At 54.5% G+C, this 22,618-nt stretch overlaps 1 protein-coding gene across 1 annotated transcript in view; it reads right to left on the reverse strand.

The window, feature by feature from the left end:
* The window catches only part of SLC5A10 (solute carrier family 5 member 10), a 62,695-nt gene extending 47,347 nt beyond the window's left edge, over positions 1 to 15,348 (reverse strand). The window contains exons 1-7 of the mRNA XM_090257783.1: positions 15,193 to 15,348; positions 9,882 to 9,953; positions 9,530 to 9,634; positions 9,104 to 9,163; positions 8,245 to 8,349; positions 1,637 to 1,742; positions 1,243 to 1,323 (exon numbers count right to left, since the gene is read on the reverse strand). Coding sequence (XP_090113909.1) covers positions 1,243 to 1,323; positions 1,637 to 1,742; positions 8,245 to 8,349; positions 9,104 to 9,163; positions 9,530 to 9,634; positions 9,882 to 9,953; positions 15,193 to 15,306 — 643 coding nt within the window. The 5' untranslated portion in view covers positions 15,307 to 15,348. The remainder of the gene's footprint in view (positions 1 to 1,242; positions 1,324 to 1,636; positions 1,743 to 8,244; positions 8,350 to 9,103; positions 9,164 to 9,529; positions 9,635 to 9,881; positions 9,954 to 15,192) is intronic.
* Between the last annotated feature and the right edge of the window lie 7,270 nt (positions 15,349 to 22,618).

Below are 22,618 nucleotides of genomic sequence, written 5' to 3' on the forward strand. Positions count from 1 at the left end.
CCCAGTGTCCTGTTGACCTCTGGCTGCCGGTTGGCTGAAGCGAGGTGTTTCTGTGCCAGGCTTCAAACCGTTAATTCAGGGAAGCAAAAGTATATTTTCTTAGCATTTAAGGACCTTCCAAGGAGTTTAAAGTGTTAAGGTCCTGACCCAGGGGCTTCTGAAGGACATGGTTTTTGGCAGAGCTGAGAATGACTGGCGGTGATGTGGCACTGAGCAAGGAAGAAGGTCCCGGGGGATCGGGCCAGGGGCGCGGCCAAGGTCACAGGGACAGCCAGCTCAGGCTCAAGCCAGGGGTCTCTCCTCTCAAGCCCAGACCACTTCACCCCCTCTCCGTTCCTGTCTCCCTCGGGGCCCGCCCTCCGTGGCCAAGCCCGGGCTACGCCTGCGGTCGCACCCCTCTGCCCAGCCTGGGGTGGCTGCCTAGACCTCCCTGTAGCATCGGGTTCTAGAGACACGGGCCCCAGGTCTGAGAGGAGGCAGACACACGGAAGCCTGGACATAGGAAAACTCCAGTCAGCCCAGGCCCTGCCCACCTGCCCTTCCCCATCAGGAAGCCTGCTGCCTGGACTCTGGGTCCCCAGCGTCCTCGCTGCCAGGAGTCCAGGACAGGCCGGGGTCAGTGCCCAGAGCAAAGGTACAAACACGACACAAGGGGCAGACATTGCTGGGCCACAGGACCCTAGTGTCTGAGTCTGCAAGAGACTGAAAGGCTGTGCTCGCCCTCCGTGGGCACCCTGGCTCTGCACGCATGCCCTCAGGGCGGAGGCACGCTCTGGGGCCTGTGGGACAGCTCCCTCCCTGTGCCCAGCCAGGGTCATAAGTCTGTCCACACCCCTGGCTCCGCCCAGGAGGCTGCAGTAGCGCTGGTCGGGATCTCGTACATGATTCTAAACAATTGGAGCCGACACCCAGGCAGTTCTGTGGTCTCCTAATTGGGTGTCTGCACATCTGCCAGGGTCCAACCTCACCCTCAGGCCCTGCGGCAGGGCAGGTGCAGCTGACCCTGTGTTCCTGAGTCAGCTCTGTGCCAGCCCTGAGTCCTGCGGGAGCTGGTGACAGAAATGCAGCCAGGCCGCCTGGGCTGGAGCAGAACAGACAGCCTCGTCCCTCAGGGAGGGGAGGGCCGGCAGGGGGCTGGTGCTGCGTGGCTCAGCCTCGTGAGCCGAGCCCTCCCCCAGCGCTGACACCCAAACCCCAGAGGCTTGCTGCCGGGTCAGCCCTGCCACAGCCCAGCGCCCTCACCTTTAACAGTCAAGATGATGGCCCCCACCACCATGATGAGTGTTTGCAGGGCGTCTGTGTAGATCACAGCAGCCAGGCCTCCTGTGGAAGAAAACAGGAAGCTGGAGGGGCCCTAGTCTCAAGGGGGACAGACAGGGAAGCAATGCCAGAGCTCGGCGAAGGACAGTTGTTCACATCCATGTCCCCTGCCCTTTCGCAGGTGGGGGAGCTGTGGGACCCAGAAGCTGGGCCAGCAGAGCCAGACTAAATCTCCATCTGACTCAACCTGTCTCGTCCTAGGCTGGGGGAGGAGGGAGCACTTGCCCCCCGCACATGCTCCCTGGCTCCTGCTAGCCTCGAGGATGCCCAGCCCCATGGACGGGAGCCCCGCCCCTCCGCCGGGTGCCATCCATACCTGCTATGGTGTAGAGGGCTGTGATGACCAGCATGAGGACCGTGGACAGGTAGAAGTTCCAGCCCAGGCAGATGTGCACAAAGAGAGCCCCTGCATACAGGTCGATCTGCAGGGAAAAGGCACCCTGTGTTGAGGCATGAGGTGACCACAGGACCTGGAGCACGAGTGAGCCCCCACTTAGCTGCTTTCTCACCGAGGGGCCTCAGTGCCCCATGGATGAGGGGGGCTGGGCGAGGGAGGGAGAAGGTCCTGGCTGTGGACAAGCTGTACGCAGGGGCATTACTGTTGCTACTGAGGTCCTTCCTAAGTAGCCGGTGCCCATCAGCAAGCAGCGCGGCTATTGAATCCGGCCCCTGCCGGGGACGTGATATGCAGAGCCTTGGCTCCTTGGTTCCGGGGGTCCTTGATGAGGAGGAGTCCAGGAAGGCTTCCCGAGGGAGGTCCACACAGACTAGCAGGCCTCAGAAAACAGGTGCACACGCCTTGGTCTGTAGCCCGAGTCTGTCTAGATAGCTCCTGTTCTCTGCTCCCAGGTAGATCGGGACCTCCAAGAAGGGACCAGACGTGTGCCGGTGTGGGCTGGGGCAATGGGCAGTCTTGCTTACTGCCCCCCAGTGGGATTGGAACTGGCATCAGGACCATGCGTTAGGTTGAGGCTGGTCCCCAGGGGCAGGATTAGCACCTGCTCCCAGGACCCATCTGGGGCAAGAATCCTAGCCCCAGGGTGAGTGTTAGACCTAGCCTCCCAGACCACACTGGCCCCCCTTCCCTGCCATGCTCTGCAGCGGGGGCCCTGAGAGCTGGAGGGCGGGCCTTGCCCTGTGAGACCTGGAGGCTGGACACAGGGCTCCACCCGCCACATTGCCAAGCTTGCCGTTCTGGCTGGCTAAGTAGGAGGGACAAGCGGAAATAGCCTCTGAGGCCCAGAGCTTCCTGCAAAGGCTGGGCGAGGCTGTGGGCCAGTCTGCAAGGCCAGGGGGTGCCAACCCCTCGAGCTACCCCAGCGCCTGGTCCAACTTGGAGCTGCCAGCACTGCTGAGAGCCAGGCTTGGGGACCTCCTGCTCTCCCAGGCCTCAGGGACACAGCCCAGGTGGGAACTGGCTCTCACCCAAAGTCCGTGTTCCTGTACCTCTCCCTCCAGGCTCCTCATTCCCCTTCTTTTGAAAGGAGACTAGCCAGTGTGGAGACGGACAAGGTGCTGCCAGGCCCCTGACTCAGGCTGTGTGTCTGTGTGTTGGGGAACATCTGCCACCAGTGGCCATGAGACCAGAGGAGAAACTGAGGCACAGGGAGGGGAATGGACTCCACCATGGACAGGCCTGGGCAAACAGAAGTGGAGCTGCCAGGTGAGGGGACCAAGGACAGGGGTGCCCAGGGGCTCTAGAAAGCAGCAGCCCTTCTGCCACCTGGTCATCCTTTGGCCACCACTGAAGACCCTCCGCGGACCCCAGCTGCAGGGACCTGGGAATGTGTTCCTGGTCGGCTATGTCCCAGCTAGTGGTTTCGGGCAGGTCATTTCACCTCCTGAGCCTCAGGGGCTCTTATCTGTAAAACAGGGCAGCGGGTGTGGAAAGACGCAGGCACGAGCACCCGGAGCACTCAGCTCCCTCCTACCCCGCTGGCCTCTGCAGACGCCCTCCCCTCCCCCATCAGGAGGGCTGGGGGGATGGGAGGAGGCACCTCTAAGGGAGCCATCTCCTCTGCGATTCCCTGCCTGGTGGCCCAGGAGCAACTGTAGTGTCTACTCTAACTCCCTGTGAACACAGAGACAAAGTTGAAGCCAGGGGGACTTGCCCGTGATGGCAAAAGTCTGGGAAGAAAATCAAAAGGAGAGCGTCAGGGAGCCTGAGTCTCAGAGGCCCACTCTCAGGGCACAAGGCCAGCCAGGGCCTTGCTGAGCAGGAGCCCCTGGTCCGCCCTCACTCGGAACCCTGCCGTGGCTCCCTGCTGCTTACAGGTCATGTGTTTGCTCCTGTGGTCCAGCCCAATTCATGCCTCCCCAGCTGCCTTTACCACCTCCTGTTACTTCTGCCCCAAGCCTGTGGCCCAAGCTGTGCGCACACTGTGCCTTCTTCCCACAGCAGCCCCTCACCCCATACCAGACACTGATGCCTACGGGAGACCCTGGCCCCAGGAAGTCCCCCTGGGGCGCTTGGTAAGCCCACCCGTGTGCCACACGCTCGCTGAGAGCTTTATTCTAAGTATCTCATCTAGTGCCAGGGCGTCCAACAAGGTGGGTGTCATGAGTCCCCTTCCCAGAGGGAGCTCCACTGCTGAGTGAAGCAACTTGCCCAAAGCCCTGCCGGCAGTCATGACACAGGGCCACAGGCCACAGCCTTCCCTGTGGGCTGACCCTGGGGACAGTGAGTTCCCCCGTCCCTAGAGAGAGCAGATCCCATTTTGGCACCATCCCATGGAGCTTGAAAAAAGCTTGAGCGGAGGACACGAGAGGGAGCTTGGCTGAGGGAGTGCGAAGGGAGATGTCCACCAAGTCCGCCAACCTGGGGGCAGCGGGCGGGTCTGCTGAGCCCCAAGTTCCCCTGAGCATTTGCCACCTCTTGCCTGAACCTGCACCTTCCCCTGCACTGGCCACCTCCCCACACGGGTTGCTCACAAGTTTACTGTATGATTTTCCCCTAAATTGCCCTCGGGGCCCCCTGCTGCCAAACCTCATCCATCTCCAGGGAGGCCAAAGTCGTCCCTTCAGGGCTCTGGAAACCCCTCTCTTTGGCCACACTCCATTTCACCTGACCCCACCAACCACTGCTGCAAAACAGTCCTCCCCACCTCCGCTGTCCCCACCTTGGCCCCATCCCTTTGGAAACCCCTCACCGGCCCCTCCTGCACTTGGCTTGTTCTGTATTTCCACTGCAGGCCCTGCACCCCTGGCTGCACCCCATCCCTTCCTGCCCCCGGCTCCACAGCTTCAGCCACACCAGCTTCCTTCAGCTGCTGCAAGCCCCGCGCATGCACCCTAGACCACTCTCCAAAGTGAGTCTGGACCCCACGCCTGCTCTCATTCTCGATTTCAGCCCAGTGTTTGCTTCCTTGATCACACTTTCACTACTTATTGTGATGATATCAGCCTGCTTACTTATCTCTCTATGGAACATAAGTTCCCTAAGAGCAAGAAACGTGTTCACCACCCAGGCTCAGCCAGGCCTGGCACGCCGCAGGGGCTCAGTAAGCAGGCACTGTTATATGTGTCAGGGGTGGGCACTCTAGAGCCCGTTGGTACCATCTTCCGCGCTCCAGCGGCAAAGTTGAAAGCAGTTGACCCTGGGGTTGGAGCTCTGACACCCACACAATTGAAAATCTAAGTATAACTTTTGACTGTTCACAGACAACCAAATCCACTGATATTCCAATCCCTTATATAAAATGGGGTAAGAACAATGAATACGGTTGCCCACCCCCACCCCCATACAATCATGGATGCAAAACCCAGGGGTACGGAGGGCTGACAGTATATTTACTGGAAAAAAAAATCCACATGTAAGTGGACCTGGGCAGTTCAAACCCATGTTGTTGAAGGGCCAACTGTAGTTTGCATGTGGCCTGCAAAGCCACAAACACTTCTGGCTCTTTACAAAAAAACTTAGCTGACCCCTGGCATATATTATCTCATTTAGTCCCATGAAGTCCTCAATGAACAAAGAGAAATAAATGGGGGAGACGGACAATAGACATTCTAAGTAAACTACTCATCATACTGAAAGGTAGCACGTGTATGAAAAAGAGGGCGCAGGTAAGGGGGTCTGGACCTGTCTCATCAGGAGTAGGCCTCATCAAGAAGATGAGATTTGAAAGCCCTGAGGGAGGTGAGGGAGTGAGCCACATGGCTATCCAGGGAAAGAAGGTTCTAGGCAGAGGCCATAGCATGTACAAAAGTCCTGAGACAGGGTCATGCCTGGCATGTTCAAGGGATTGCAAGACTGTCGTGGCTAGTGTGTTATGTGCAACAGGGAGATTGGATTTGCCCAGAGCTACTCAATGATGGGGCTGGACCTTGGTTCCCCCCAACCCTGTCTGTGAGCCAGTGTGATCTCTGGCCCTGATATCGCATGTTCTCTCTGCAGACCAGGATCCGCCCCTGAGGGCTGGCAACTGGCAGGCCCTGTGGTCTCTGTCCAGACAGGCTGCAGCTGGGGTGGGTCCTGGAAGTGCAGACACATGGGCATTCTGGCGGCTCAGCCCAGTGAGGTCAGGGCATCTGGAGGCTGGCTGGGCACACGTACTTCAAACGGCTTCAGCCCAGGGCCATCGGCCAGGGTGGCCCCATCCCTCCCAAACCAAGCCCGGCATTCCGTGCTCCCTGTTTGCTTCATCTCGGCAACCCCAGCCTTGATGTCAGTGGGCTGCTTCCTATTTTATAGGTGGGCAAACTGAGTCACCCTCATCACAAAGGAGTTTAAAGTATTGCCTCCGGGCTGCTTTAGCAGAGCAGGGCAGTGGCCAGGCCCTAGCCCAAGAGGCAGAGGCCTGGGTTCTAACTGTGACCTCTGTCTGACTCGGCGTGACCGTCAGTGAGTGACACCTCTCTCTAGGCCTCAATGGTCAGCTGTACTTAACCCTCCTCCCACATAGCCCTCCTCCATCCTTGGAGTCCCACCCAAGCCCCCTCTTTTATGTTGCTCTGAGTGTGAGCAATAAGGCCTACTGCACAATATCAACAGGTTGAAACTGGAGACAAAAGAACCCCCTAGGCCCACAGCTCAGCTCCTCCAGATCCCAGCGAGGCCTCCCCTCTGCTTGCCTCTGTCCCCTCCAGTCTGTCCTCTGGCAGGCACCAGAGGCACTAACACAAACCGGACTGTCACTACCTTGCTTGAAGCCCCTAGTACATCAGAGCCGCACACCTCACCCCTCGCTGCCACCCTCTAGGCCAGGGATGGGGCGCTGGCAGCCCCTGAGCCAAATGGGCTTGTGGGTCTGCTCTGTGTGACTGCGGGAGCACCTCCGCACCCCCCCCCCCACTGTCACCTCCCTCCCCACTGCTCCTCAGTTTTCTGTCTGGGCCCTGGAAGCGCCTGACTTAGAGACATGTGGAGTCTAGGCCTTCTGACCTGACGCGTCCCACGGGCCCCATCTTTCTCCTTGGCATGTGTCCCTCTCTCCCCCATCATTATCCCTTTCTCCACTAAAGCCCCACTCAAATGCCACCCCAGCAGGCTTGGCCACCTCTTCTGAGGCCCACGCTTGTCCTTCCTGTGTACACATCTGCCTCCTACTGCAGTGCCAGCCCCTGGTGCCAGGGCGGATGGTGGTACGGGGTGGAGAGAGCACTAGTGGAAAATTTTACACTAAGCCTCCGAGCAATGCAGAGCCAGGTCCCTCTGGTCTCTGAAGAGAAACCCTGAGGCAGAAAACCCCTCAGGACGCTGAGAGCCTCTAGTGTGGAAGGCAGAGCAATGCCTGCTTGTCAGCTCTCCTGGAAACCTGCTCACAGGAACAACCAGATACCCTGGGCCCCGGAGCTGTCCCGTGGGTGCACAGCATAGGCCAGGCCCCACAAGACTCCAGGGGTCTGCAGACCCACTGCTCCTATGCCCAGGTCAGACGCCAGGTCAGACCGCAGTCGGACTGGGGCCGCATGTCCAGGAAGCCCTGCCAGAGCTCCTGGCTGGCCAGCGAGGCCTCCACTAGCGTCCACAGAGCTGATGGCAATCCTGGGGTCCCTAGTCCCGAACCCACCTGAAGAGGGCCCGGGACGACTCCACCAGCGATGGGAGAGCCGGCCCCACCGAGCACGTCCTGTCTCCCCCGTGGACCGCCTTGCTCGCCCTCCGGAGCAGCCAGGAGCGCGAAGCCAGTCCTCCGCGGCCGTGGCAGCCGGGCTCAGGCTTGTCCCGGTTCGCCCAGCCACAGCAGGCCCCGGGCCCTGCCTCCTGAGCCCTGTGGGCAGGTGGAGCAGAAGGAGGCTGGCTGGCCCTAGGGGAGTGAGAACCGAAGTGCCCTCCCTGAGCCTCGGTTTCCCGCTCTGTGAAGGCCGAGGCTCCGACAACACCAGCCATCAGCAGGTCCTGACGGACACCCTGCTGTGTTCTCTCTTAACCTTCTGCGGGGCCAGGGCCAGCCCCCAGGGAAAGAGGCCTGGCAGCACCGCCGCCGTGGCAGCACCCGCGGCGGAGGCACCCGATGCCCGGAGGGCGCTGCTGTGGACCAGTGAGTGTAGCGCTGCCAGGCCCCAGGGGCGACGCGGGGACAGGATCCCTGCAGCCATGGAACCTCAGCCCGACCCGCGGGTTCTCAGCGCCCCCTAGCGGGAAGTCCTGGCTCGCCTCCGTGCTGACCAGGGACACCCATCACCAACCCTGGTACCCAACACCCCTCTGGCGCCCTGATCTAGAACCTGGGGTGAATTGGGAGTCACAGAACCTACGGGCTTCCCCCAACTATGCCGGCTGCTGAGCCTACTGGGAGTCCTGGACCAGCTGTCACAAACTTACTGTGTGACCTTAGGCAAGTCATTGTCCCTCTTAGGGCCTCCATTTCCCCAGATGTTAAGGCAGAAGTGGATGAGAGGATGTAAGGTCTGTTTGAGGGGCCCCCAGAGCGGGACGTTTCCAGTCTATGCTGGCTAGAAGCAGGGGGTGGGGCAGCTCACCGATATCTTGGTGAAGACAGACAGCAGCAAGGACAGGACAGATAGGTATGTGCAGATCCGCTGGCCTCCATAGCGCTTCTGAATGTATTCAGGCATGGTGACGATCTGGGGAGGCAGGCGGGTGGGGAGGGTAAGCACTTTCCTGAGACCATGCCCAGCATTCAGGGCCTGCGGGGCCGGGAGCCGCAAGGAGCACTGGATTCCAAACTAAGGCTCTGACCAGCCCTTCAGGGTTTTAGGCAGGGAAGTGGCAGGCTTATGTTGGCTCTTCAAGGCTGGTGTGAGGAATGGATTTGAGGGGACGTAGCTAGGGACAGAGAGACATGTTTGGAAGCTGTTATGACAAAGCCAGATGAGCTACGTGGAGGCTGGGTGGAGAAGGTGGCTGTGAGGTGCAGAGCAGGGAACAGACTGAGAGAGACCCAAGAAATGGAATCCCCTAGACTTAGTGACTGCTCAGCCTGGGCTAAAGGAGTGGGCAAAGTCAAGGATAGTGTTGCCCAGGTGTGCACCCAGGTGGGCAGCCCAGGTGTGCCACCCAGATGTGCCATTCAGGTGTGCTGTCCAAATGTGCTGCTCAGGTATGTAGCCTGTGTGCCCAGGTAGATGGAGCATCATCCCCAAGATGCGGCATGCAAGTGCAGCGGAAACCAGCAGACAGGTATGTACCTGGGCTGACATCCCAGGGGACCTGCCTTTGTGGGTTGGTAGGCATGTTAATTGGACTAATAACAAATACAGCTCTTAGAGTTCACCACCTTGTGAGTGAAGCCGGGGGGTCCTGCTCATCACCACCACCAAACCGGACCAGGACCCAGACCCATGTGAGGCTGCCCTGAAGCCCCAGGAGCAGACTCACCTCTGAGGAGATGTAGATTGGCACAAATACCCACGCCAGGGCCAGGAGCACATATGTGGCCTGAGGGGGACAGAGGCAGGGTAAGGACAGTGGTCACAGCTCCCACAAGCCCTGCCCAGAGTGAAGCTGGGACCAGTGGTCAGGAGGCCTGACTTGCCATGAGAACCCAGGGCAGCCCCTTCCCCTCCTTGTAAACAGACGGCCTGGGCCAAGGCCAGCAGCTCCCTTCCTGCTGGTCTGTCCAGCATTTTGGCCCGACTTCCCCAGGAACACTGCTGCAAAGAACACATGCAGACACTGGCTGACCCAAGTGGCAGGGAGGTATCCCTCTGGCCACCAAGGGGTGAACTCCAGTGGAGCCCCCATCCAGAGCCTTCAAGATGGTTGTACCCTCCCACAGCCTGTGCCCATCCTCTGGGAGCTCACGTTCCACTCAAAGCCCGCCACAGCCAGGCCTCCAGCCGCACCCGAGCCTGCCAGCCCAACGAAGAGGCCTGAGCCCTCGCTGCTGGCGAAGAGAGATGCTCCGATCTAGAGGGGAGAGGAAAGGGATCAGCCGTGGGCCACTTGGACTCCAAAGCCTCCACCCTTCACACAAATTCCAGCACCCCACTCCTGCACCCCTAGCTCAGGGACGCCCTGACAGCCTCAGCCTGCCCCACCACCACCTGCTTGCGCAGGCCTGGGCTGGGACCTCGGGAAGGCAGATGCTGGCTGGCCTGGAGGTCAGGCGTGGCCGCACAGAAAGGAGGGACAGAAAGAGTCAGAGTGCACTCACCGGCCACCACGCCATGTCCCGGCCAGCCAGGAAATAGCCGCTCACTGTGTTCCTGCTGGCTCGACAGGAGGACTGCAAGGACAGAGCAGACATTGGAACGCTGTGCATTGCTGGAGGGCATGTCAATGGTTCTCTGCTGTGGAAAACAGTCTGGCTGGTCCTCAAAGAGTCACACACACAAGCACCCCAGAGCCCAGCGAGCCCACTCTCTGTGCTTAAGAGAAGGGAGATGGGTTGAGAGAAAACTCGTACACGCGAGTGGCCACAGCAGCAGAACCCACAGTAGCTGAAAGATAGAAGCCACCCACTGGTGTGTCACTGATGAATGGGTAGCAACACGTGGTCTCTCCATACAATCAAGTATTATCCGACCGTATAAAGGAGTGGCCACGAGAACCTTCTGTTAGCTGAAAAGAGTCAGGCACAGAAGGCCACATGTGGTGTGCTTCTGGGTATACAAATGTCCAGAATAGGCAAGTTCATAAAGACAAAAAGCAGATGAGTGGCAGCCAGGAGCTGGGGGAGGGGTAACAGGGAGTGACTGCTGATAGGTGTGGGGGTCCCTTTTGGGGTGATGAAACGTTTTGGAACTACGTGGAGGTAATGGTTGTACAACATTGTGAATGTACGAAATGCCACTAAATTGTACTTTAAAATGGTTAAAATGGTGAGTTTTATGTTATGTGACTATTACCCATTAAAAAAAAAAGATCACAAGCAGCCAGCTCCCCATCTGCAGCTCAGCACCCCTGCCCCTGGGCTCAGCAGTCAGTTTCTCCATAGTGGTCACTACTTCCAGCCTCCTCCAGGCCACTGCCCACCCCCTGGACGGTCCGCCCTGGGAGCTCTGGCCAGGGGGCGGGGGGGGGGGGGGGTTGACACAGACACAGCAGGGTGCGGGGACAATGAGCACCAATGACTGCCATTGATTAGGGTGTTGCGAGTCTGGCTGAGCCGGGCTCCTCCATGCTTCTTACCCTCCATGTTTAAACAGCCTCAGGCCAGTTACTGTGGCCCTGAAGGTCAAGTCTAAGTTTGACCTCCCTGAGATCATTCGTCAGCGAGCAGCTAAGCGGGGCTTTCTCTGAGCCGAAGAATCTGAGAGCCCCTTGGCCTTGATATTTTAAAAAATTTTTAAAAATTATTTTTGATTTTAGAGAGAGGGGAAGGGAGGGGGAAGAAGAGGGAAACATCGATTGGCTGTCTTCTGTATGTGCCCTGACGGGGACTGAACCTGCAACCCAGGCATGTGCCCTGACCAGGGATCGAACAGGCAACCTTTCAGTTTGTGGGATGACACCCAACGCACTAAGCCACACCAGCCAGGGCTAGCCTTGATTTCTTACTTCTAATATTTATATTTCTGATACATTTCAACAAATTATCACCTGAATGTTCCTGCATGCCTTTTGTTTGGAGGGAGTATAGTTTTTGTGCTCCATGTGTACTGAATTTTATCTTATTTTATTCATTTATTTTTAGAGAGAAGGGAAGGGAAGGAGAAAGAGAGGGAGAGAAGCATCAATGTGTGGTTGCCTCTCATATGCCCCCAACTGAGGACCTGGCCCACAACCCAGGCATGTGCCTTAACTGGGAGTCGAACTGGTGATCCTTTGGTTCACAGGCCAGCACTCAATCCACTGAGCCACAGCAGCCAGGGCTCCATGTGTATGGAATTTAAAAAATCCAAAGTCAAGAGTGTTTGGGAGCAAATCCTGGCTCCTCCTGGCTGTGTGACCTTGGGCAAGTAACCTATGTGCCTTAGTTTCCTCTTCTGAATTGTGGGCCTAATAACAGTTCTTCCCTCATAGGGTTTTTGTGAGGTTAATGAGCTAACACATGTAGCACTCTGACAATAGTGCTGGGACCTGGTAAGTGCTCGATAAGGGTCAGTGATTAGGCGGCTTTTCCAAGCCTCCATTTAGCACACCTGGAGGAGAGAAATTGAAAAGATGTAGAGTTGAAAACAGAAGAAATCTGGAAAGAGAGACACAGGAGGTGTATTTAGATAGATATTTTGCATTCGTTTTTCCCAGTATACATATCATAACTAAAATAAGGCGAGATCACAAAATAGCAATCACCATTTGGCTTCTTTCTTCCTAACTCTGTCCACATCTTGCATTTAAGATGATTAAGCCAAGTTGTGCGGACCTACTATTCAAAGCTTTTGACGCGGCTCCTTCAGGCTCTTCTCCAGCCCCAGTGCCCAGTACTTTCTCTCTGTCCCGGTGGCCCAGTGCTGCTGGGTGCCGTGGTCTGAGACTCTCACCGTCTCAGCAGGACGGCCGCGTCTGGCCATGCACCGCGTAGCTCCAGCAGCTCTGGCCTTAACCCAGGTTTTGCCCAACTTGTCATCTTTCAGAGACATAGTGGGCGCTGCCAACTGCCTCCTTATTTCCCTTTCCCTTCCTAAAGGGGCCTTCTTTCACAGCAATTGGCTGGAGTAGGGCCAACCCAGTCTGCAGCCTCTGGGGCCCCAAACCCATCACAATCCTTAGCTGTCACACCTGGGTCAGGGGCAGTTACTGACTTGGATGGGGAGGCGGGGGCTGCCGGCACCATGTACACCTAGTTAGTATCCACTGAGAACCCCTCAGTGGTAGTTTTTAGTCCTCACAACAGCCCCATGAAGTAAGTACCATGATCATCCCCATGTTACCAATAAGGCTTTCAGAGGTGAAAGGACACCCGGCTGGTAAGTGGTGGAGTCAGAATTTAAGCCCAGGCTCAACCACTAGGCTGGATATTTCGCCTCCTTGAGGGAAACTGGGCTCGGGACAAAGCCACACACGGGTGGAGGCTGAGAGAACCACAGTGAAGTGCAACCCTGGATCACACTGTACCTGAAGCCCAGCTCCTGCTAGACTTTCCGGTATGGCCGCACTGCCTTCAGTGTTTTAGCTCACTTGAAATAGGTTTTCTTCCCCTTGTTAACAGATACCCTCGTGGATGCCAAGGTCTAGCACAGGGTTCTGTCCTCCTTGAGGGCCTCCACAGGCTCTCCCACGCTAACCATCAGAGCACCTTCACAGAACTGCAGCTGCCCAGCCTTCTCTGTCTTCCTCTGGCCCCGGGGGGATCTGGCCCCTGCACCCCTCTCATCTAGCCCTGCCCTTTTATGCACCTGCTCACAGCTCTCTGTCAGATGCTCCCAGCTGGGCTGCCATGGACTCTGAGAGGGACAGGTTGGCACACCTGCAACCCCATGCTGCCTGGGCGACAGCCAGGCTGAAGTGGAAAAGGTGGGTCTCGGGCAGCAAGGGCTCAGGGGCCCAGGTCACTGGGCAGCAGAGGGCCTGGCCAAAGCACCTTTCCTAGGCATGGAGTTCCAACTAAGTGACCCGTCCGTGCTGGCTGGGAAGTGCTCTCTTCTCTCTTCTCCTCTTCCTTCATCGCACCTTGCTGACCTCTTGACCAGGCTCATGCCTTGCCTCATCCAGAAAGCCTCTGTGCCCATTCTGTGCGTATGCCACTCCTCTGAATTCCTGGCTCTCTGGGAACATTGCCCGCTGTGGTTGGCACTGGATACTCACATTTACTGGCCCCGTGTGCTGTTTGGAACAGCCCAGGGGCTGCGCTGCAGGGAGACCTACATTGTATGTTTGAGGAAAGTGAGGCAAGAGAGATTAAGTAACAGGCTTCAAGGACATAGATAGCCAGGACCAGGACCCAGCTTTTCAGATGGGCACCATTGTGATTTACCACTTATAGTCTTTTTTTTAATTAAAAAAATATATCTATTGATTTTTAGAGAGAGGAGAAGGGGGGGAGAGAGAGAGAGTGAGAAAGAGATCTATTTGTTGTTCCACTTATTTATGCTTCCATGTGGTTGATTTTTGTATGTACACTGACTGGGGATTAAACCCACAAAGTTGGCACATCGGGACGGCACTTTAACCAACTGGGTTACCTGGCCAGGACTGTGATTTATCATTTATTCACAAAAGAAACAACTTCAATTATTGCTGCTGCTCTCGTTGCTATTACTGTTACCACAACTATCGCCACTAATTACCACCACCACCACCCCCTCCACCACCGCCTTCGCCACTCCCTCTACCACAACCACCACCACCACTGTGCCTCATCCCCACCCCCACTCCCACCTCCACTGTCGCCACCACCACTGCCACCTCCACCACCACCACTGCCACCACCACCACCACCACCACCACCACCACCACCACCACCGCCACCACCACCACCACCGCCACCACCACCACCACCACCACCGCCACCACCACCACCAACACCACCACCGCCACCACCTCCACTGCCACCACCACTGCCGCTATGGAAGCAGCAGAGCAGGGTCCAGCCCCATGTGGGCCCCTTAGGTAGATCTGCCTCCACCTCAGGGACTGGGACTAAGGACGAGGCAGGTGGTGTGTCCATCTTACAGATCAAGACCCTGAGGCCCAGAACGCCAAGCAACTTCCTTGGATGCCAGAGTGGAAGACACTATCACTCTCTCCTCCCCAACCCGCAGAGCTAGGCCAGGAGCCCCAGAAGAGAAGAAGGGGTACTCTTTCTTCCCAGAAACCCGAGGACACTGGCGTGGGGCCCTTGGAAGCTCATCTGCTGCAGACCCAAAGCCGGCAGGCCTGTTGTGTGCACCCCTGGGTCAGGAAGGCTCAGAGATCAGCATCACAAACAAATCGGAGACCCGCCCTGTTCATGGGGGCCTGGGACTCCATGGGAACTCTGCCTCCCTGCCAGCGAGGCTGGCCTTGGCCGAGGCTGTGGGAGGTTGGGCAGTTTGCATGGTACCTGCGTCACGGGGCCTCTGCCCCACTGGATTCTGTGGTGGCTCTGATCATGTCTCTTTCTTATCAAGGTGAGAGGAACTGGCCTCTGGATTGGGCTAGGTGCCAAGTACAGCTGCTCTGGGGGGTTCATTAACAATCAAGATACCCAGGGGCCAAGGGTACCTCCCCCGCTCTGGATTCTGACCCAGCGGGTCTACGGCACGGCTGGCACCCATGTGATTCTGTTGCTCAGGTAGACATTCACCCCAGGGGCCCACCCAACATGGACGAGACGGACGCCAGGAAGAACATGTGCTGTGGCCAGGCCCCCAGCCTGTGCGACCCACTGAGCTTTCCCTAACACTGTCCCTTAGACGGGCCGTCCTCTCCCTCACTTTGTGGGCTGAGAATCCATTGTCCAAAGACAGAGAGGACATTGGTCCAGGTCTCTGACAAATCTACCACAGGACTGGGAACAGGACCCGGAGGGCCGCCGAGGCAGACAATGCGGAGGCTGCAGGGACCGCCACCCAGTTCCCACAGCCGCACAGTCCTCTCACCCATATGCCCACGGCCACGTTCAAGGCGAAGTACACCGTGATGACAATGATGTCAGCCAAGCTCAGCTGCGACTGAGGGGCGTGCGGGCCGCCAGTGGAGTTGTCCAGCGCCATCCTGCCGCGGTGCCTTCTTGGAGCCAGATGGAGCGGGAATCACACCGGGTCACAGATGACTTCCTGGCAGGGATAAATTGATCATTAAACCGAGCGGACCATGGTATCTCCAGCCCACAGTGCGGTGAGTGCGGGGAGACCGCTTCACGGTGCAGCTCCGTTTCCTCCTCTCCCCCCAACCCTATGGGGAGAGTTGAAAGGGAGGGAGGGGGAGGAGAGCCTCCTTAAATTCAGAGGAGGTTTGGGAAACATGAAGAAAGTTTAGTGGATCCAAAGGCAACCAGAATAGCCCCAGGAAAGGATTCCGTTACCCAGTCGTGGCTCGAACTCGATTTAATTCCTCTGAGAAGTTTGGAGGGCTGGGGACATGTGCCTCCCGTCTGAGTACTACGTCCTGACCAGGCTGTGAGGGGGCTGGGAGGGACCTGGGGTGGTGACTCTCACATTACATGATTTCCTTCCAGCTACAACAGTCCTGGCCCCAGAATGTACCCACACTGGGCAACAGAGACCTGTCGCCTATTTTCTCTTTCTAGACCAGTGAGACAGGTTCAAGCCCCTCGTCTTGACCACCTTTCCGGGTCCCCGTGGTCTTCTTAGGAGCATGGAGGGACCTGAGGCCTAGCAGGCGCCTGCCTGCGGCTGAGCGCTGACCGGGCTTCGCTGCTGTGCGTACTCATTTTGCGCTCAGCAAGCTCCTCGGGTGAGTGGTAGCGCACCGCAGGCAGGGCCGGAGGCTGGGAGGCTGCGCTGCCTGTCATCTTGCAGCCACTGAAGGGGCAAAGGCTAGGATGCAGCTCCAGACCGGTCCCCAGGTCCTCCCTGTTGGTGGCAGTGATGGCTCTGGTTCCATCAGGTACCACTGGGCCCTTCCTGCCCTGATACTTGCTTACTGATTGAATCAGCATGCACAGCCAGGCGGGCACCGCGGGGACAGCCTTTGGAGCTCAGCCAGGACACTTAGCCCGTCCAGAAGTGTTCATGGGTGAGCGGCTGCCCCTGGAACATGCTGGCCTGCCAAACCAACTGTGCTTATTACTCAGTCACAGGAGGTTTAAAATTAATCCGCTCACACGCAGGCCGAGGCAGTCACTGCTTGCAGTAAACTCAGGAAGGCTCAGACTGTCCCCTCCCAACCACCAATGAACCTCTCAAGGGGCATTTACCTCCCAAGCCATTGCTACATGGGTGTTGTAAATCAAAAGTTCACCTAGTACCTGTCAGAAGGACCCAGATTTATTAAACCTGTCTCCTGAAGATAAAGCAGTAGAAAAAAATAGTATGTGTCCCCTCTCCTCTGCCCGGGTCTCAGAAGGAAATAAATCATTCAGAGGTAACACCCCCACCCCCTTCTAATCAAAAGTCCTGGACAAAGGTGTTGGGTCGGGAGGAGCTGATGGGGGCGACCAGGGAGAGAGTGGCCGTGGGGAACTCGAGGGAGAAATTCCACACTGAGGCCCACTCACATTCTGTGTCCTCCCCATCCGACTCCACACGACCACACTCACAGATTCAGCTCTTCTGGTCCCCCTCACCCAGGACAGGAGCGCCAGGGACCTGCCAGCCAAGAGGCCAACCATATGACACCCTGTAAGCTGCGTCCATCCCAAGAGAGAGCACCTAGGCCGTGTTTCAGACAGCGCTCTGACTACCAGTGGTGGCGGCGGGGCGGTGGGAGGGGGTGCTACACCAAACAATTCTCCGTCTCTGTGGACACCAACCAGTGTCTGGCAATTCAATTCAATTCTGACCCTGCCTACCCGACTTAGCCCAGACTCCCCGATGAAGGGCTCAGTCCCGCAGGCCTGCCCCACGTCAGGCACCAGTTGCAAGTCCTGCGCCTCCCGTACTTCTGACCAACTGCCCATAAATCGGGGGTTCCCACAACCCCCTCTTCAGGTGCACAGAACTCAGGGAAACACTTTACTTTTAGTGGCTTTTATACAAGATACACTGAAGGACACAGATGAACAGCTAGATAAAGAGGTGTGTAGAGCGAGGTGCCGAAGGTCCCTGAGCAGAGGAGCATCTGTCCCCAAGGAGCTGGGTGTGTCCCCTTCCTGACACATGCATGTGTACTCGGACCTGGGAGCTCTCCAAACCCTGTTCACAGCTCAGGGGTACATGGGGGCTTCGTTATGCAGGCATGACGGATGAAGTCATTGGCCATTGGTGGCTAACTCAGCCTCCAGCTTCCCCTCCTGGAGGCAGGGTGGGAGGTAGGCTGAAAGTTCCCTACCCTCTAACCATGCCCTGGTCTTTCGGATGAGTGATACTTGCTCACAATTATTCTGCACCAGCTCATGGACTAAATCCTCTGGCTGTCTGGCTATCTGTGGCTCCTGCTTTTGCAGTAAACACAGACAGGACTCAACATTTATTCCTATTAAATATCATCAGCCTACCTGTCCCTCGAGAAACACACAAGTGTCCACAGCAGCATGTATAAGAAAGTACAAGGTAGCTGAACGTTGAAAATCGCCTAATATCCACCTAGAGGGACAGAGAGTGGATCTCGGTACATCCATGGAATACCGTGATCATGAAAAACATGAGGTGGCCTTATATAATGGCACAGAGGGTGATGCATTTTTCAGTGGAAATAAAACAAGTTGCAGAAACCATGGCATACTTATCCCCTTGTTCTGTACAGAAGAGTGTGTCCAAATGACTGCAGCGCTCAGGAGGTGTGGACATGCACCAACCTCCTGGTCACAGGGAAGGGGACTGACAATGGGTGAAGAGGATTATCCCTTTTCCCACCAGCCCCAGAGGCCCAGGCCCTGCTTCAGCTCCCTGTCCTGAGCCATTTCAAGCTGCTTTCTACCACTGAGTAGAGAAGCTCTAAGCAGCGCTTCGCTGGACAGGAACCTGAGTTCTCCTGTTACTAGTCTGATCCCAAGCAGCCAGCACCTCCTGCTTATGTCGGTCGGTTCAGTCACCCCTCCTGCTGGCCATTCACTGACCGAAGAGGTGCACTCCAGGTGTCCAGTTGCCCACTTGGCTGCCTCAGGCTTGACAATCCAAACCTACCCTTCTCCTGAGCTTGGTAGGCAATGCCACCGGCCACCCAGGTCAAGACCCTGGGGCTGGCTCGGAGCACGACTCTCATAGCTTTCTTCTGAGGTGTCCCCTCGCACCCTGGCCCCCTGCCACCCCTCCCAGCTCTTCAGTGGATGGAAACATGGAAGCACAGAGGAATGAGGTCACAGAGTAAGTAAGAGACAGAGAAGGGTCAAGGCCCAGCATCCAGGTCTTGAGTCTGCCTGTTAAAGCCCACGGCAGGCATTCAGTGTGGACACGACCACCCTCCCACCCCACGCCTTGGTCTGCTCCTCCAGGCTGCTTGACTCTAAATAGTTCTTAAATCTCACCTGGATCTCAAAGCCTGATTGGTCTCCTTACATCTGGTCTCACCTATTTTTAAAAAATTTTTATGTCTGTTCTTATTTGTTACTTTTAGAAAATTTCATTTTTTACTGGACTCAGACAGTAGCAGAAGCTCTGAGAGAGAACAGCCTACCTCTCTTGGCAATCTGTTCCTGGCATTTTTCTTCGGCCTCTTTCATTTTTTTAGTCAAAAAGTTAGTATATTCTGCAGCCTCTTCCTTATTTCCCTTCGTGCGCTGTTTCTTCAGAGCAACCCGCCGGTGTCTGTGCTGCGGGACGCGTAGAGGGACAAGACACCGAACCCTGGCTGCTTTGGTCTTGGGTCTGTCACTGTCTTTGTTTAGGAGCTCTCTCGACACATATGGGCAGACACCACCTTCTCCAGAGAGACTGGAAGTCTGTGGACTCCGCTAGCTCATCTGGGCCCCAGGTGAGGGATTGAGCGCTGTCAGTGAGGCCAGGAGTATCTTTCCTGCTTTTCTAACAATGACCAGGCTGAGAACACTGAGAATGGCGTCCACAGTGCCACCCCGCACAGCCCTGCGCGTTCTCTCGCCAGTGCCCCCCGGGCTACGCCAGGGATGCCCCTTGCCCAGCAGCTGGCAGACACGGCCATGGGTGAAGACCTCCTGCTTCATGGGGAAACTGTTCGTCATTCCCACCACTGATTCGAACCACATAACCCTTCCATCTGCACCCAGAGCGTCAGCAGCAACTTTCAGGGCCACACACTTCGCATAAAAGAGACAAAGCTTGCGTTCATCGTCCCCCTTCCACAAGCTTCTGGCAGCCTGCGGCTGGGAGAGAGACGCTCAGCTTCATCCCGAAGCAGCGACCGCCTCTGAGGTGCCACAAGAAAGAGCTGGTTTCACCTTTTTAATCCACCCACCACACACAGGATGTCAAAATGGACCTGACACACCTATTTAAAAACTACCTTTCAACAGCCCTCCTTGCTCGTAAGATCAAATGTAGGGCCTTGGGCCCAGCCCTGGCCGCTCCACTTCCTGCTGCGCCCAGGTCACGCCAGCCTCACCGTCTCACACCACCTTCCATGTCCCTCTATGACGGGGGCCACCAGGTGGACCTCAGCCATCCTTCCAGGCTGTGCTGAGCTGTGGTCACGCTGTGCACGCGGTCCCGTCTGATGCACGGGCTGTGCCGCCATCACGTCACGCTACTCGGTGTTGCCCTGCCCCCGTCATGCGGGCACAGCCCGCTCTTCACGACCTCTCTGCAGGGCGCCAGGGGGCTGCTGCGGGACCTCTAAGCCTTACGTCCCAGAAGCCTGTTCTTGTTTTTATCACAATGAAACGCGTATAACATAAAATTAACCATTCGAAGTGAACAATTCAGTGGTTTTTAATTACGTTTTATAATCGCCACCTCTGTCTAGCTCTGAAACATTCATCATTCTAAGGCAAAACCCTGTACCCATCAAGGAATTTCTCTCCATACCCCTCATCCTCTGGCAATCACTGATCTTCTTGTCTGTCATCAATTTGCCTGTTCTGAACATTTCGTATAAATGGAATCATTCAAGGTGTGGCTTTTTGGGTCTGGTCTCTTTTACTTAGCACAATGTTTTAGAGATTCATCCATGTTGTAACTTGTCTCACTAATTCATTCTTTTTTATGGCTGAGTAATGCACTAAACTTTGTGCATCTGTTCATCCACTGAGGGACACTGAGCTGTTCCTACTTTGGCTATTGCGAATGTTCTGCTGTGAACATATATGTTCACCTGCCTATTTGAGTTCCTGTTTTCAGGTCTTGCTGGGTCATACAGTAATTCTATGTTTAACTTTCTGAGGAACAACCAGACTGTTTCCCACAGTGGCTGCACCATTTTACAATCCTACGATCAGTGTTTCAGGGTTCCAGTTTCTCCACATTCTCACCAACACTCGCTATTTTCTGGTTTGGTTTTTGTTTGGTTGTTTTTAGTATAACCATCCAACTGAATGTGAAGTGGTATCTCGCTGTGGGCCCTGATTTGTATCACCTAATGACTAATGATGTTGAACAACTTTTCATCTAATTTTTAGCCGTTTGTATATCTTTGGACAAATGTCTATTCAAGTCCATTGCCCATTTTTAATTGGATTGTCTTTTTGTTGCTGAGTTATAAGGTTTTATATATACATACATACATATACACGTATTTTATATATATATGTATATGTGTGTATATATATATATATATATATATATATATATACACATGCACAGCAGTCCCCATTTATCCACGGGAGACATGTTCCAAGACCCTCAGTGAATGCTTGAAACACAAATAGTATCAAACCCTATATATACTATGTTTTTTCCTATACACATATACCTATGATAAAGTTCAATTTATAAATTAGGCACAATAAAAGATTAAGAACAGCAATAATAAAATAGATTAATTATAACAATATACTGTAATAAAAATTATGTGAATGGCTTTGGGGCCATTCCTAAGCAGAGTATGAGTTACTTGAACCCAAGCACTGCGGCGCCATGCAGCCAATTTGATCATGGAGGTGGCTGATGGTGACAACGGTGAGCGGCACGTGCAGTGCAGATATGCTGGACAAAGGATCATTCACGGCCTGGGCAGGATGGAACAGGATGGTGAGAGACTTCATTATGCTACTTAGAACAGCAAGTAATTTAATGCTTATGAATTATTTATTTCTGGAATTTCCCAGTTAATATCTTTGGACCACAGCTGACTGCAGAACATGAAACTATGGATGGAGGGGGTAGAATATTGTGTGTGTGTGTATGTGTATGTGGTGTTCTAGATACTAGACTCTTATCAGTTATATAATTTGCAAATATTTCCTCCCACTTTCTTGGTAATATGCTTTTACACACTAAAGTTTTAATTTGATGAAATCCAATATATGTTATTTTGTTGTTGTTGTTTATTTATGCTTTTGGTATCAGATCTAAGAAACCATTGCCAAATCCAAGTTCATGAACACTTACCCATATGTTTTATTCTAAAAGTTTTATAATTTTAGCTCTTAAATATAGGTCTTTGATTCATTTTAAATCCATTATAATTATTTTGAATGAATATATCCATTTATCCCAGCCCCATATGTTAAAAACACCATTCTAAAAATTAAAAGAAAATTAAACCCCACCATTCTTTTCCCATTGAAAGGTCTTGGCACCCTTGTCAAAAATAAATAGACCACCCTGGTTGGGTGGCTCAGTTGTTTGGAGCACCATCCTGTACAGCAAAATGTTGCAATTCAATCCCTGGTAGGGACACATATGAGAGGCAACCAATCAATGCTTCTCTCTCACATCCATGTTTCTCTCTATCTCTTTTTTCTTCTCTCTCTAAAATTAATAAATATATCCTCAATTGAAGATTTAAAAAAATTAATAGACCATAGATCTATGGGTTTATTCCTGAACCCTTAATTCTGTTCCCTTGGTCTACATGTCTCCTATGCCAGTACCACACTGTTTTGACTACTGTTCCTTTGTAGTAAGATTTGAAATGGAGAAATGCAAGTCACCAACTTTTTTCTCCTTTTTCAAGATTGTTTTGGCTATTTGAAGTCCTGGAGATTCCATTTACATGAATTTTAGGATGGGTTTTTCTATTCTGTGGAGATTTGGATAGGGATTATACTATCACTTTGGGTAGTATTGTCACATTAATAACATTGAGTCCTCCAGTCCATGATCATGGGCTGTCTTTTCATTTATTTAGGTCTACTGTAACTGTTTTCAATTGTTTTGTGAAATACATAACATAAAATACATAATATAAAATACATCATTTCAACCACTGTGAAACAGACAATCCAGTGGCTTCTGGTACATTCACAGTGTTATGCAATCATCACCAGTATCTAGTTCTAGGAGTTTTTTATACCATTAAATAGAAACCTGTATTTATTAACCAATCACT

Source organism: Furipterus horrens, unplaced genomic scaffold, assembly GCF_987537825.1.
Source record: "Furipterus horrens unplaced genomic scaffold, mFurHor1.1.pri manual_scaffold_11, whole genome shotgun sequence".
In the NCBI taxonomy this organism is placed as follows: domain Eukaryota; kingdom Metazoa; phylum Chordata; class Mammalia; order Chiroptera; family Furipteridae; genus Furipterus; species Furipterus horrens.